This window comes from Nipponia nippon, unplaced genomic scaffold (genome assembly GCF_047370975.1).
Source record: "Nipponia nippon isolate SJK-2023a ecotype South Korea unplaced genomic scaffold, ASM4737097v1 scaffold_9, whole genome shotgun sequence".
NCBI lineage: Eukaryota > Metazoa > Chordata > Aves > Pelecaniformes > Threskiornithidae > Nipponia > Nipponia nippon.
Window position 1 is genome coordinate 4,249,440 of NW_028262413.1, and position 17,094 is coordinate 4,266,533.

The following is a 17,094-nucleotide window of genomic DNA, read 5'->3' on the forward strand; positions in this document are numbered from 1 at the left end:
TGGGCTCTTATTTTGGGAGTTACCTTAGATGCACAACTGGGATTTTGGCCATAATACTCTGGAAGCCAGACAATGTACACACCCAAGCTGAAATGCTAAATAAACACAGACTGAGTAAAGCATTTGCAAGCCACTTGTATAACTCATCTGAAAGTGTTGTACATTTATTGATTCAGCTTGCTTTCTGATCCACCAGAAGATGTCCCAGTTTCTAATGGGGGAATATGCCCCACAGTTCATTTGGGAATATTAGTTTTCCTGAACCGTAGCTCCAAAATGGAGAGGAAAAAACAAAAGGCATTTTTTTCCTACCTTCTCATCAGCTTCTGCCAATGCTGTCAGTCACTGTCCTGTAACACTTTCCCTTAGGGATAGGATGGGAGAAGGTCTCATCTTCCTGAATCGGGATCTAGTCTTAGTTGGTGATAGGCAGTCTAATGATGCTAATGATTTGCCCATCTGTTACGTGACCTTAAGCGATGAAACCTGAAAACCAGAAATAAGATGGGAATAAAGACAGACCCAGAAGTTGCAGAAATATAAGAAATTTAAGGTGAAAACTCCACAGGTAGAGCCTACATGCAGAGATATTGCACTGAAATCAGAAACCTGGATTCACACCAACCCAGATGTTGGCAACCTCTTACTTCTTGTGACTCAGACCTGTCTGCAGTAAAGGAAGCACGTGTTTCCCCTCCTTATCCCCAAATCTGTGACATCGACTTTTTTCAGTGACAGACGGAACTAAGTGTCTCCTCTTTTAGGCTAATGTAGTCAGCCCTGCAAAAATCTGGGCAAAAATCATTCAAGTTGAGCAGCAACAAATCAGAACTTGCCTTTGAAACTGTCAGTGCTAATGAGCACTTCATTGTTACACCTGCTCTCCAGAACTGACAGCAAAATCCCTGGGTTTGCTCCCAAAGTCAAGACTGCTTTGTGGCAAACAGGCGAGCCTGCTGCCATCCGCCAACCAGCTCATTGTGTTGAGTACATTGCCCATGACAGCACGCTTATTTTCTGTCCTTAGGCTATTGTGCTAGTGTCCCTTGAAAACAACGGACCGAGATCCGTCTACAGCAGAGTGTAATAATATTATTAAAAATATTGGCATAAAGAACACAGGGCATGGTGAAAAAAATAACTATGCAGTAAGCAGATCATAAGAGAAATGCCCTTTAAACGAAACTGCTCACCCTTTTTCTTTATCTTTTCAAAAGATATTTTCTTTTCTTGAGCATCAAATATGAGGTTGCAGATGAAAGTGAATCTGCCCCTGCTACACTTAACACTTTATAGTGATAAACTTGCCTCTTCCCCTTGGAAAGTGATGTGTGGAATGAGAGTGTTCATTTGGTCTCTTATCTGTGAGCTCATGAAGAAAAGTAGTTTTATTAGAAGCAATGATGGGCAAACTTCAAAAGCTCTGGAGATCATGTTTGGTTCAGATAAGCATCCAAAAGGCTGGCCCCTGATCCAAGCTATCTAAACACCTTGGGTGTCCAACATTTAACTGAAAATCTCTGTTAAAGCGGGTCTTAGCCACAAGATTTTCATTTCTGCCCTCTTCCAGATGGATGGATGGAGTGACGCATTTCCTTTTCAGTCTCTGCTACAAGCAAAAGCCAGGGCGCGCTGCTTTGTTAATACAAAAAAGAGCTGAAATATGAAGGCCTGGAGTTCAGCTCAGTTCTCGTTTTAAGCAAACTTGTTTGAATATCAGAAATGAGTGGGTATGTTTATTGCTTGTATTTCACCTCTGCAGAGCTGTTGGCACAAGGCTTGACCATCTCAGCTAGCCTCTGCCCTGACGGAGAGGAGTCAAGCGTGTTGGCTGTGCACCACTATCTGTATATTACTTTCCACCTCGCTCCCTGATGCTGTCACATTGGGAATGTACTGGTGGTGTAGGATTATGACAATTTATTGTCTGTGAAGTAGAGTTGCCCACAGGAGCTGTTTTACTGCCAAGCTGCCTTGAGTTGCCAGGCTGGTGGCAGGTTGGCCATAGCATCAGAAAGATCTGGGTTTTTTTCCTCCTATTTGCTCATCTCCAGCTACATGTAAAATATGTCTAGTGCGTTTAGAGATCTTCTCTCATTCTGTCTGCCTTCCTTATAACAAATCTTCTCTCATTCTGTCTGCCTTCCTTATAACAAATCTGCTCATGTATTTGCACAAAAAATTTAATCAGCTTCCTTACACACGTACAGTACTGCATGGTGAGATGTGTCCCTTAGAACTCACACTGAAGGAAATTTGTGGACTCTGGAGGCAGAAATCAAAAAAATGTTTCAGGTCATCTGAACCAGCTGCATAAGCTGCATTTAGCCCCAAAGGAAACAGTAGTTTTGTGATCTCCGTGTTCACAGGAAAGACAACGTAGGCAATAGCTATCATTTTTTACCTCATCCATGCTAGTGAATCTTTTTGCAAAACACTTTAAAAGTGAATCACCTGCAAGCCCTTTTAGAAATAAACACACAGTGGAGGCTTCGTGCCACTGCTTCAAAACCCTCTATGGTCAAGATTCACGTAGGAGGGAAGAACTGACTTTCACACATAGATGGGTCCCAGTTGTACTTGTTTTGATGTGCTTAATGAGTTAAAAAGAAACAAAAATTATATTGCAAATGTAGGCTGATGATGCAGTGTTTACCAGTTCTGACTTAGAACTACTGAGCGTAAGGAAGAGGACATGAGTTTATCAGCCTTGCAAAAAAATGTCACTTAACCAGATGACCCCTGGGCACATAATCTCAGTCACCTCTTACCGTATCTCCATAGCTTGCGCCTGCCAGCCAATGGGTTCAGCCAACGCAACTTTCAGCAGAAGCTGGCGATGCCACCCCAAGACGGGATTCTGCTACTGCAAGCCAGGTGTGGCGGGCCCCAACTGCGATAGATGTCTCATGGGCTACTGGGGCTTTGGAGAAAATGGCTGTCGCCCTTGTGACTGTGCCAGAGACTGCGACCAGCATACTGGAAACTGTTTCAATGGGTAAAGAAGCCCTCCTTTGGGTTCACTTTGAGATGGGATTCTGTGAAATGAAAGAAAGATTAACTGAAATACTGCAGCAATGACAGTAATTGGAGGATGCTGTAGGGTGCACAATCATTTGAAAAGGTGGCTGTAAATCATAAAAGGTTTCTTAGATTCCATTTGGTGGCTGGCACACTTTTAAGTCCACTGTATTATCCAAGGCAATCTTGAGATGATGACTTTTTGCAGTAATAACAGGCAACTCCACAACCCCGTGGAAATACGTACAGCATCTTCAAATACACCCATTTGCCTTGGGAACAGATGGAAGAGTCTGGAGAGCTTGTGTCTCATCTGTGCCCAGGGTAAAATGAATTACAAGGTCTCCCTCTTGTTTCTAGAGGGCAGGCATCTGTACCCCAAACATGCATTAATCAGTACAGAAGTCCTATGATTTGCTGAGTGACTGCAGTTTTATGGGTCCTGCAGGTGTCCTCAGCTCCTAGTGACATCAGCAAGCGGTCACTAACTTTGAGTTACTTAATTCAGTAAAAACAAACAAACAAAAGCAAAAAAGGCCAAATACATAATTACTTTTAAAAATGCTAAGTCAGCAGTGGTAAGGCCTAAATAAAAGCCTAGATCTTGGGATCTCTCTATATGGCATGAAGTCTTGCTCTTATTTGCACTCCCAACCTGAAGAAAGCAAGCTCATCTGTCTGGATACAGCCACATGCTACAAACACCTGCTCCCCACCGACCTCCTCTCCTAACCAAGTCTTACGTTTTATGTGTCCCCCCAGCCATGGCAATGAGCCATTCTTTAACATCCCCATCGGGGGACGAATCCCTGACCTTCTGCAAACGCCAACCAACAAGAGCGAAGAGGAGTGGAAATGGAACGACCACGAGCAGGGATTCTCTGCACTGAGGCACCCAGGTACAGCCCAGAGTCTGGGAGCACTTAGTAACTTCTTAAATTCTCGCACTCATCTCTAGCTTGTCTGTCCTCCATCTGCTGGCAACATCTGCTAATCTGAACTATATAGGTTATCACTACACTTACACTGTTATTTTCCAAACCAACTGTACTATCCAACTTTGGTTTTGGAAAGTGGTAAGTCGTGAACAAGATTGTGTGGAAAAAATACTCTCCTTTTGTTGTCGTAATTATAGTCATAATGCTTATGATTTTACACAGCTCCTTCTCAAGCATTCAGTTGCTGTTCAGAACTTCAAATGCTATTTGTAAAAAGATCATGTCAGCCATCACAGAAATGCACCACCCGTGGGGTGGAATGCAAGTGATTTTAAGAGTAAGGTATTCCTCATGGCACAGAAGCTCAGGAGAGAAAGTACAGTATACTGTATCCAGCTACGGTTACAAAGCAAGTAGGCTTATAGAATGAGGTGGAGTCTTTAATACTTAAATAGTTCTCAGTTTTGCTTGTCATGTATGAAGGTCAGCACCCACCAGCATCAATAGCTTTGTAAGACCCAGAGGTAATAATGCCACCTATTGCGTATCTTGACTTTTCCGAGAGGGGTATTACTTTAATACCAGCAAGGATCAGCATTTCTTGGCTTATGGGATCGAACAAGGGTATTATTATTTACATGATTTACACCTGGATCTGATTCTTACAAATCTCTTTATTAGTATCAGTTTATTAACTGTACAATAGACCCCACGAGGGCTGCATTTTACTTGACAGTACCGATCAGATTTCAGAATAATTATTGTATCATCTAACACGAAACAGATTTGCAAATAACTGAGCTCACTCTCAAACTTACTCTGAAGGTCCATCCAGATTATGGGAGCTATACGTCTATAACTTTATAACTGAGTATCATTTGCTTTTCTTTTCTCTCTCACGTCCTGGCTCTTCTCCAACCCTTTTTGTTCTGCGGTTCCCCTGCTAGAAAAGTGTGTGTGCAAAGAAAAGGTGCTTGGAAGCGTCGCTGACTTCTGCCAAATGAAATACGCTTATGGTAAGTGGGTGACATGCCCTCCAGGTATGATAATTTCACAATGTTCTCTCTATGCATGTTATTAGCTGATAGCTATGAAAAATGACAGGTCTGGCTCAGCCATGAAACAAGAGGTAGGATTTCTTCTGCCTTTTTTGGCTGGTGACACATCCAACTTCTGATCAGAACTGAATAGCATTTTTCATGCAAGGCTCTGTGGTGTCTCCTTTCCACCCAGTTAGCTGCCCTCTTTACAGCAGCAGGAGTGCTAGAATTGGAACTCAGTGGAATGGTTGGCCTCTACATCAAGAATAAATGATAAAAACCTTGCCTCTAAACTGCCATTGTTTTTGCACTCATTATGCAGGTTCAAATGGCCGTGCCTGTTTACCAAGAATGTATCTAAAACTGGTTTATGAACACCTGGTTCATGCCACCACATGAAGCAAGAAAGGAAAGCTCTGAGATCCGAAGGTTTGATGTGCTTGTGGCACGACACAACAAAGCCTGCCTGTGGGGCCGATCTAGATAAGAATACCCTGCCAAAAAGTTATGGGATCCTATTAAATCAAAGGAACAGAAATTTATCATGGCAACCAGATGTTGGGCCACAAAACAAAAATGCTTTTTCTGGTTTGTTACGCACTCATGGAATTCCAGCCATGTGACATGCCTGCAGTCTGATGGGAAACGTCCTGACGTCCTCCCAGGGAGCAGACGGTCCCTTCCCACAGGACAACATTTCGGAGGGGCCAGTGTTTAAGCTCAACACAAGTCTTCAAACTGCAATATGTAAAGCCTAGGAACAGTGCACTTAAAATCACACTGTTAGCTGCCGATCTGTTTTTTCCTATGTATACATACAAGTGCTTTCCTATCATTTCCAAGCGTGTGACATCAGCCCATTAAAAAGTAGTTGCTAAATAACACGGTGAAAGGATCAGTTAACTACTTCAATAGAAAAATCTAGTTTTTCTTCTCCAACTTTATTTAGAAGAACCATGACTGAAGCAGACAAGCATTGGAATACACTTTCTGTACAACCGCAGTGTTTTTTCACGTCTTCTTTCAAGGTGTTAAAATTCTACCTTTTAGCAGCATAAACCAAAATTCATTTAGAAATTCATTGTTGGTCTCTATCTTGATATGTTTTCTGGCAGTGATAAAAGCAAGAATCCTATCAGCTCATGACAAAGGGACCCATGCAGAAGTTGTTGTGAAAGTGAAGAAGGTCCTGAAATCAGGCAAAGTGAAAATTGCTCGGAGCAACAGAAGCATTTACCCAGAATCCTGGACCAACAGGGGATGTACATGTCCCATTCTCAATCCTGGTAAGGACAAAATGCTTACCAGGTATTTTCCTTCCCCTGTAAACAGTGGTGACAATTCATTACAAACATCAGCTATGGCTACTCAACACTTCCCATCAGTCTTACTGAGGCAGAGTCCCTTTATTCATCCACACCAAAGAGGGAGTCAATAAACAGCTGCAGTAAAAAGCATTTTCTTATCAGAGAACAAAGTTTTACCAAAAAGCCCAAACCTCACTGGAAATGTTTTACTTTCAGGGACTTTATTTGATCTTCCAGAATATTTGTGACAAGAAGAATGTTTGTGAGGAAAAAAGAAATCCCTGTACTTTAATGTCCAAAGAGTTTTCTTCCTCACTCTGTATTCTCACATGATACTTCACTTCTTTTTGGAAAAACTAGAAATTATTATGAAAATTTTGGAAAGTGGAGGGAATCTAACTTCTTCTATGCCTTTGTAATGGTTTCAAATAATGAAAAGTAAGTCTTCCTTCTTTCTTCTGTAAATTCTAGTGTATTCAATGGTTTGTTCCATCAAAGCCAAAAGCTGATAACCTGAAGCATACTGGAAACCAATCTTGGGTGGAGAGCATAAAATCAAATGAATTTAATTTCAAACTGAATAAGACAGGAAAACCTTTAATAATTAGAAAAAACATCTTTTAAGTAAATAAAGCCCCTCTCTTTATGACTAGTTTAGGACAGGTCTCTAGGTTTGCTCCCTAACCACATTCTAACAGAATGATTCATGTTTGTTCACTTTTAATTTTGGGAAACTCCCTGCAGCAGTGGAGTGGAGCAGCAGGGTGGTGGAAAGCAGTAACCTCCCCAGCTCTGCTGCAGGCAGAAACACCAGGCTATAGACTGCAAAGCTCCATACTAGTGCTGAGTAATGTTACCAGTGGCTGAGCAGATACATTCCTCAATCAACCTTCTCTATTGCTGCCTTTCCTGCAATACAACTTAGTAGACCACCGAGAGAAATGTGTTTGCTTGAACAACAGCTGAAATCTCTGGGTAAACCTTGGAATCCTACAAATTGGAGCCCGGACTCTATTTTTTTCAAGTAGAATCATAGAATCATTTAGGTTAGAAAAGACCTTTAAGATCGAGTCCAACCATAAACCTAACACTGCCAAGTCCACCACTAAACCATGTCCCTAAGTGCCTAAGAGACACTAGGTGTCTGACAGATTTTGATTACTCACAGCTTTCCTTCATATCACTGGAAGTTCCAAGTCTTTGGGACCACGTCCTGGGATCAAATCCCAATAAGACAAAGACTCTGGGGGTCATTAGGGTTACTGGTGATGTATTCTAGGGATCACGTTTCATTATTCAGCCTTATGCCAGAGGAAATGGTGACTTGCCATCATTCTAAAAGCAGGACCTGAGAGAAAAATTACCCCATTTTTTTTCCTCTGCATAGATTAAAAACATATCCACTGAGTGAAAGGAATTCCTTGTGCTTCACTTAAAATGTAAGGTTTAATCTGACCTTTAAGACAAGGTCTCAGCTGAAATTAGCCACCTACAAGAATCAGCTCTTTTAGGAAAGGCTGTGTCAAATCCAACTCTGCATGAATTTTTCCTGTTATGGCAAAATGCACTGTACTGTCTCAGAAACAAATTTTGTCATCCATTATCTGTACAAAGTGAAAGACTGCATCTGGATTTGCACTGAAGTGTAATTCGGACCCCGGGCTCTCTTTTTGAGGGTAGTTCTTGAATTTGCGCATAAAATTTTCGGCTTAATGTAGTCCAAATGAATAAGGTGTTTTCCTTTACTTAAACTCCAGTGGCACAGTTGGGCATAATTAAGTGTTTACCAGTGCTCCCTGTGAAACTGTGGGAGCCCTGAATCAGACATGAATAAAACATATTGCTTCAGGATGATGAGAGTACGTCTGATACCATACAAATATCTGAAAAGGCAAAATATCACGGGATGTTTTTTTCCTTTGTACCTCTCTAGCTTTACTTTGCACCTCTTTAGAAACACAAGGCTGAAGACATACAGCTCATAAATTTAGATGCTAGAGATCCAGGTGTTATGCCATTGCCTCTTGATATAAATTAAAGCTATGGACAGGTCCCCATCACTGCAGTTCTGCAGATTTCAACATATTGTTTGACTGGAGCCCTGCCCCAAGATCACTGTATGCCCTGGCTCATGGTGGAAACCTTACTTTTTCTCTCTTCTTGGGGCTTTTACACCCTCTTTTCTATGCAAGCATCAGCAGATGCTTCCCAACACACAGCTTTCAAGGAGGAGGGCAGGAGGGGACAAAGGCAGAAGTAGCAGCCACCAGATCCCTGCAGATCTGTGTGCAGAACCTCCCACAACCTGACATGGGTATGCCTCTGTTTCTCTAAATTCTGATCAATGAGGGAATTCTACTTACTACAGCTAATACAACACAAAAAGAGTGCTTATACATCTACTAAGGCAGTGATATGATTATTAGTAGTACTTGTTTCTTGTCTCCATGTGTAGTTACCCACTTTTTTGTTCACAGACCTCTTTTTTTGAAGCTCTGCTACCTATATCTTAAGGTTATAATCTAGGAAGTCTGGCTTACTATTTTCATATATAATACCAGCTTCCACATCAGTTCAGATCGAATTCTGCTACTCACCGTACCTATACCCGCCAGCAGTAACGCTACTGAAGCACATGGAGTTACAATGGCTTAAAACAAAGGCCAGACACATCAGCCTCAAACCTGGTCATCTGCAGATGGAGGTGTTGAATTTGCCACTGGAACTAAATCAATTCGTAGTTGTAATTCCTGAGTATAATCATATGACAATATTGAGCCTGTGTGCCCAGGAGTCAGCAGTGACAATGTGCACGTGAAAGTATGTTTACACATAAGATTGCAAACGCATAAACTGGATGAAGCCGGCTAAGATGCTACATGCCAGATGCTTATGAAATAGAGAAATTCTGCCTTTAGAAGAAAACAGAACTCTTTATTGACTGAAGTTTTTCCTTTTTTTTTTTTTTTTAACTAGGTACTGACTATCTTATAGCAGGCCAAGAGGACTCCAGGACCAGCAGACTCCTTGTGAACATGAACAGCCTGGTGAAACCCTGGAAAGCATATTTGGGAAAACAAGTATCAGATATTCTTCGAACTGGGTGCAAGTAATTTCTGCTTCAGAAGTTACAGTGCCGAACTTTGCCTTTTAGTAACGCTGCAGTGAAAGGTGTAGTTAGTTCATGCGTTCCCATTCAACATGCTCCTAGCTGAAGTGACGAAAGCAGACTTACCATCCTTTCTTCTTTCACATGCTTAGACAGGAAACTTGGGGCATGACTACTTTTTTCAAAAAACGCATAGCCTTATCATACAAAATTAACTAGTGCATCATCATAGGTTACAAGTCGGTTCTTAACTTGAGCCTGATTCCACGCAGCCAGAGAATCATTTTACAAGGCAAAACTAAAGATATGGATTAGTGTTTCCATACTTCAAGTCAGAGCCTGATATTAATATGTATAAGCTGCTTACATAATGCATTCATTACTTGGGTGTAGTTGTCTTTATAAGTGACCACTAACAGGCAGCAATTTCTTTCAGCTTTACAAGTGGCCTAATACTAAACAAGCATGTCAAATAATACTTATTTAAAAGAGCTCAGATTGATTTAACATCAGGCTGCAATTATGCCAATATAATGGGTTGTTTTCTAGAAGGCAATATTATCCCATTGCTGAACAGGACAACTAACATGCGACTTATCGTGGGACAAGGTCCTTTATAGGTGCACATTGCTATCAGCAATGCTTCGTGCTGAGGTCTGCTGCAGAAAGCACCTTGGCTCGAACTTGATTCCAAATCCAACCCTTTAGTCTGTAACACTACAAAGGTTTCACGGCGATTACCACTAAAAAGCCTTATGCTAGGAAGGAGCCAAAACCTGTGAGGAACTAGTAGCTGCTCTAATGTTGAGACTGTAACACTACAAAAGCTACAAGGCAGAAACAGGAGGAGGTAAATGGATTGGCTGGGCTGTGTATTAAATGAGGTAGCTATAGTTACTGCGAGAGCAACCTGGCTATTCAAACTGTGCACAAGACCACTGGCATTTGATTGCACTTAACGCTTTCATTCTGCTTTATTTCTCTTGGTCACGCTTCAGGTTAAGATACTGAAGCCAGGCTTCCTTCCCATTGTGCCTGAGGATTGTTCTTCCCTCCACAGAAGTATAGGAGTGGTAATATCTGCACTCTAGGTAAAAATAGTTCTGTAAAAACATGCTTTCTAAAGCAATTTTACCCTACCCTATAGTAATTAAGAGGTAGCTACTTAAATCATTCCCAAACACAATATTTTGAGGAACTTGTTTAAGGCCTGTGTCCCCTGTTTAAGGACTCGTGATCAAATGAAGCTGGTTGGAGCACATTCCCTCATCAAGCAAAGCAGAAATTATAATGAGTCGGTCTATTGTTTCAGGGGGTTACAGAGAAAAAGCATGCACACATGCTACTTTTGCATATTTCTATTCCATGTCTATAATTTTTAATGCTCTCAGGAAAGAGGAGATATCTTCATTTAGCACTGTCTGACTGGCACATGGAGTATCTAGAAAAATCTAATACTAATGCAGAAGGATGGAAGTCCCAGTCTACAGCTCAGGCCATCAGTTTGTTCTCTTTATCGCTGGGAACCTGGAAAACCAGCTTCTTTCATTCCATTTGTTGCTGTTTTCCTTTTAACTTCATATTGGTTGAACAGCAGAAAAATCCTCAGCTCATTTGGAAATGGATGACAGGCAGATATTTACAAAATAAAAGCCCTACTTTTCCCCAACATCGCATAAACAGTGTTTCCTCCTCCCCCCCTTTTCAGAAAGTCTCCCCTCTCCATTGCCATCGCTCTCCCTCTTTCCCGTCAATATTCATTTGTTGTTACCTAAAGCGGTATCCAACAATGTGGCATCTCCAACAAGCCATTTAATTAATGCAATAAAACACTTTTTAACCAAGGAATTTGGCTTAATTTGAAATGTCAGCTTTCAGAAATTAAGAGCATAGCAACTGCTTTCTTTACTGTCTCCAAAAATAGTCTCACAACAAACCAACTGACTAGTTCTCTTTCAAATATCAATAAAAATAAAGATGTGCACATGAATTTACAGTCTGTTCTCAAAGGGCCCCTCAGAATAAATGAAAATCAAGTGGAGGTTTAGAACTAAGCTAAAGAACATGCTTTGCAGCACAGGCCATTTTACCTGCAGGGGATCTTATTCAATGATGATCATATTCCATTTTGGTTTATAGTCAGTACCGTATTAAAGCCAACTCCCATATTACACTTCTTGTGCCAGATTGGTGATTTTGTGGGGAGGGTAAACATCTGCGTAGTTCCCTTCTGTGGATGGAAGGTTTTTTTTTTAACATGGTCATTTACAAGCATTTCTAGCTACTGCTAGTAGAAATACTATTTGGAACAAGAATATTGATACCCTGGTGTGTTCTCTTGGGGCCTACTATAATACAGTGATTAATGACTACCACATGCAAACACCGTTGTAGGAAAACAAGATAATCATCTCTATATGACACATTTCAGATACCTCAAAAGTAGGTGATACATACACACACTTCAGAGAAAAGTGTAAAGCAAGTGGGGGAATCGAAAAATATTCAGCTAATTTCTTCTCCTCCTTCTAATTTCCCATTCTTTTTGAATCTCTAATTTACTTACAGGTAGCTGTATAGCTAAGTCTACTTCAATCCCTCCATTAGTTAGAAACATTGCACATTTTGTTCCAACTACTAGCTCTTGTTTAATGGTTTTGCTCTATAGAGTAGCAGGTATTCCATAAGCACGGAATTTAATTTGAAAGTGAAAAATGAAAACACATCAGGGTGAGTCAACACTGCAAGTTGACTTTTTATTGGTATCGCTACTTCTGCTAATCAGGTACCTCTGAGTTCACAGAGAAGAAAAACAAAAGAATAAAGTTCCAACTTACACAGAGCTACCATGTGCAATCTCTTTGTCCTGCAGCATTACAATCCAGGTAGCCTGTCTGAAAATAAGTATCTACATAGAAATGAACTGCATAGATCACGTTAGAATAGCTACTGATTAAAGAAGAGATGAGAAAGTTTAAATTGATCACCATGAGACTTCAGAAAGGAAAAAAGTTATTTTCTTGTGCACTGGTACCTGAAATGAAGATGAGCGTGAGACAGTGCAAGATGACAACTGTCTTCCTAGTAGAAGCTGTTACATATTTCTCAAGCAAACAAGGTCATACATAGTAAATTAAAAGAACTACCATAGAAGGTATGGTATTCCTGTATCAAAAAAGAATTGTTTTGTAGGCCTGTGTACAATATCATATACCTTGTGATCCTCTCTGTGACTGTGGGTCTTCGGTGGCACAGTAATACAAAGAATACCAACATGGAAAAAAAGGATGCATTTGCCCAATACAGAAGTGGCTGGACAGCTTCTTTCAGTACATCTGAAATGGGACCTGTCTTTGAAACGGCCACATGAACAACCTTATAGCACCCAAACAGACAAGGTGTCTCACAAGCAGTAGCAACCACATACCAAACAGTAGCATTGATCTATCACTTGGAAATCCTGCGTAAGGATGAAATAAAAGTCTTCACCCACAAGAAAAGAAGTCTGGAAAGCTGGGGAAAATTTGTAATAGGGCAGGTGATAGTTTGAAGCAGAAGCACATGTAACTTTTCACAGATAGCAGCAAACTCAGGATTGCTGGAGGTCAAAGTAGCTCTCTCTAACAGCTGTGCAGCACGTGTATCCATGAATACGCAATGATTCTGGCAACGTGGACCCTTAAAGCATCAAAGTAGTTCATTAAATGGCCACTGTGACTGCTGAGCCCTAACTCCAATGTACTGACATATTGCTACTAATGCTTCTCTAGCTTCTGCTCTTGGCAAGCAGCTAAGAAGGAAAATGTACCCATGCACAACCTTTGTGCACTGCTCTTCTGAGAGCGACTCACTGCTATAAAGAATAAGTTTTCTCTGTAGCATTTACCATGTCTCATAATTTTTCCATGCTGCTTGATGTAAACTTTCTTTGAATTGGTATAATTCACATGATGTGCTCCCTCAAGTTCCCCAGACCTGGAAAAGTTAGTGTTCTTCTTTGTTACATGTTGTAGCACCTTTTTTTTTTTGTACTTCGATTAAACTTAGATTAAAAATACTCAGAAACTTCTACTGATGTGAGGTTTGGGATCTACTTTTAAAATTTTAAAACATGCAATCCTCAAACCACATGGACATTAATTCTTTTTAAGTTAATAAACCACAAACGCTCTCAACATCAGGTTCTTGCTTTGATAGTGTTAGCACAGAGTCAGGCAAATGGAGAAAAGCATTTAGCTAACAAGGCAACCATGATACACGTTATTTTTCTACTGAGCAACTTACCGAAAGAAAAGTACATTTGATATGAGAACATGTACAGATCAGAAACACAAAACAGGTACAGTTAATTTATATAAATGACATGTTCATTCAATAACTGATCAAAACCCAATCCTGCAAAATCTTACATGTAGGTACCTGCAGGTGCTTAATTCCCATAAGAAATATACACATGAAGTTTTACTGGTTTGAGATCTTACGAGGTCCAAAAAATACTTAACAGGTCCTAAAACCGCTCCTTTACACAGACTTGATTTGTGGGATGCAAGGCATGAAAACAGAAATGCATGACAGGTAGGTGGAAGATTCCCTACCTATAAATGCTCAAACTTAGGTAGACAGATGTCTGCTCGTGTCAATCTCCATACTTAAAATCAAACCAGTGTATTACAGAGACTTACCCTCGCAGCTCTACATTATCGTAGACTCTTCGGGGTCCTGTACAAATTCTTACCTTACCTGTATATTTCTATTGAGAAAACTGTACTTCTAAGACCCAGTCTTCATTCTTCACACATTAATGACACAATAAATATTGCCATCGTTCTTTTATCTTGCAGCTCAGTGATGAGAAACATTATGATGTGCCACTTGCAAATGCATAGGTCTGAGTCTTAAAAGAGAATTTTGATTCAGGACACTGTCCCTGTATATTGGTACTAAATGGTAGCTTTATGTCAGGCGTAGTGCTTTCACAACAAGTAACATAGGCCAACATGGGACAACGTACAGTGCAAGTTCTGCTAGGCCAGATTCTCAGGCCCTCAGCTCTTCTGCGTTTTGAAAAATTGTGAGTCTAGCTCTGAAAATATTAACTTCATTTGTAACATGGCCTTTATGAGAAAAATCACAAGCACTGAGGATATTTCAATCATTAACTGTGCAAAGTAACACTCATTAATAACATCTGTATACACTCCCAATATAAAAACATAACTGTTATCAACAGGACTAATTCTAAATCAGCAGCTTCACACACAGCATAGGAAATGCTAACAAGCATGGCATCCAACTACCAAATTCTGATAACCTTTGCTTGTTTCATGCAGGGACAAACTGGAAGAAAATCAGCTGGATCCAACCTAGTTCATTAGTTTAGGTTCTTTATGTTGCAAGGAGAAAGAAGAGATGGCCCCTGGAGCCAAGTAAGGGAACAGAGCCAAGACCTGTAAGGAGAAATGTGACTGGCTGTAGGGGAAAATGAAGCAATACTAGTATTTGGGGGCGTATGAGAAGGGGACAAAATAGACAGCAAAAGCAACAGGGTGGAGGCAGCAACCTCTCATAACAGTAAGAAAAAGGTCAGAAACCACAGATGTAGAAATCAAACACCCTTCTCCCACACACAGCACCCTATGAAGGGAATGAGTGCATATGCGGGGATGCTTTCAGCTTCTTAGGAAGCATAAGGAACTTGCCAGGTTCAGAAACAAAGCAACTGGACCTGTCATCAGATCTGGTACAGCAAATCCTGTGTCCACTTACCCTTCACATCACTGTTGCAGCATCTGGGTTAATCTGCAATGTGCAATCGCTACAGATATTCCTGTGCTCTTTGTTTTGACTGTAACAGGGCCTTCATGAGCTGCCTGCTCACGGATATATCAATACCAATTTGTAATAAGCTATTCGGAAAAAAAAACCAAAACACAAACAAACAAACAAAAAAAACCAAACCAAACAAAACCCACCACCACCAACAAAAAAAAACACCACCAAAAACATTTCTTCTTGTTTTAGAGATGGCCTCTCCATTCAGGCTCTGGCTGCTGACCATAGTTTATGCTAGGAACATGGAATTCACTGGAAGACACACACACACAAAAAAGAAATAAAGGAAAAGTCCAAGGATTCTTGAGGAAAGTCAAGTCAGTAACAGACAGGAGAAAAATCACAGCCCTACATTAGGCGGCCATGGCCATACATTCCACTCCCAACACCACTGAGTGAAACTGGCCACCTCAAGGCTCTTTTCCTTGAATTACAAAAAGCTTTTTTGTATATCAAGCAGTAAACACTGCACCCTCCACAAGCAGGACAAAATATTTAATAATTTCAATTAAATTAGCAAATGGCAGACAATTAAGCAACATTCCAAGCATTTCAGCATGTTGTACGGGGCTGCTTTCAGTGGCTCTGAATGCATGAAAAGGCTGTTCCAGCTTGAACCACTGGATGAATGCACAGGGTACTCTAATCATAAACCCCTGTGCTTCTGGCAGCAACGGGTACAAAATCCATTGCAAGCTTTTACTAATACTATTAACATGTTAACAGCAGCAGTCTGAACTGCTCAGAGTGTCTAGTAGAAAGAGTTATGTATTACATTCACTAATATTTCAGTATTTTAGCAGTCTTTGACCTATTTCTTGGGCTTCATAGTATCAAGATGCATCAATATTTGAGAGAAAGATAAGCTGCTGCTTCTTCCATGCTCAGCTACAGATCCATAAGTCTTGAACTAGAATTCTAGTCATCTTATCCTATGCAGTCAGAACTAGCCTACAGTGAGGAACACCAAAAAAAAAAAGCCTAACTTCTTACTGTTTCAGGCCTTGAGAACCTCATGCTCTAGCTATGAATTCACTATCAAATTACCTAGTTTGGTATTTTAAATAACTTCACACTGATCCACGAACCATATTAGGTACTATCTTGCGTTAGTGGGAAAGAATTAACACATTGGTGTTACAATTGTTGCTGCACCTTCTCCATTCTTCCTCTATTGGAAGGGTCTTCTCTCAGGTTCGCAGTATCACTAACAAAACATCAGCTCCAGAGGGGTTAAAAGCAGCTGAAAAACTGCAGACAGGCTGGTGGTGTTCGACAAAATGAAGTCATGTCCAGTGAATAGAGCTGATTAAGAATAAATGACGAACTGCTGGTAGTTTCTCTACACTGTTCCACACTAACACTGCTAGAATTTTAATGAGAAGTAAAACAAGAGTCTAAGAAGCATATAATATCCTTTTTTTCTTCCCTAGGAATATGAAAGTAGGTTCTACCTATTTAAGTAACAACTTTCCTCAAAGAGATTCATTGACACGTGATCAGATAAGTGCCTTAGATGAACAGGAGACATCGCTGCAAGGTTTAACAAGGACATTCTCAATAAGAACTGCATGGGATATAGATCTTGTTTCCAACACAGCCCTGCCAGATCCCCAGATCTAACGATCCTTAGAATAAACTGCAAGACAAACATCTCCCTCTAGACACTGTTGCGTACATCATTCCTGTTGCAGGGAAGAAAGAAGAAAAAAAAAAGGTCATTTTTGCACCTGAAGCAAGGTCATCTCTCTAGGAAAGTTACTAAACACGAGTTAAAGTTAGGTCTTTGAAATGCAGGTAGGCTGTACTGCAGAGAAAAACAGGAAAAAAAAAAAAAGAGTAACTTT

At 40.5% G+C, this 17,094-nt stretch overlaps 1 protein-coding gene across 1 annotated transcript in view; it reads left to right on the forward strand.

The window, feature by feature from the left end:
* The window catches only part of LOC104016881 (netrin-4), a 55,150-nt gene extending 43,739 nt beyond the window's left edge, over positions 1-11,411 (forward strand). Inside the window, exons 6-10 of the mRNA XM_009469826.2 lie at positions 2,785-2,998; positions 3,784-3,920; positions 4,907-4,975; positions 6,115-6,285; positions 9,283-11,411. Of these exons, the coding sequence (XP_009468101.1) occupies positions 2,785-2,998; positions 3,784-3,920; positions 4,907-4,975; positions 6,115-6,285; positions 9,283-9,419 (728 nt within the window). The 3' untranslated portion in view covers positions 9,420-11,411. The remainder of the gene's footprint in view (positions 1-2,784; positions 2,999-3,783; positions 3,921-4,906; positions 4,976-6,114; positions 6,286-9,282) is intronic.
* The last annotated feature ends 5,683 nt before the right edge of the window (positions 11,412-17,094 follow it).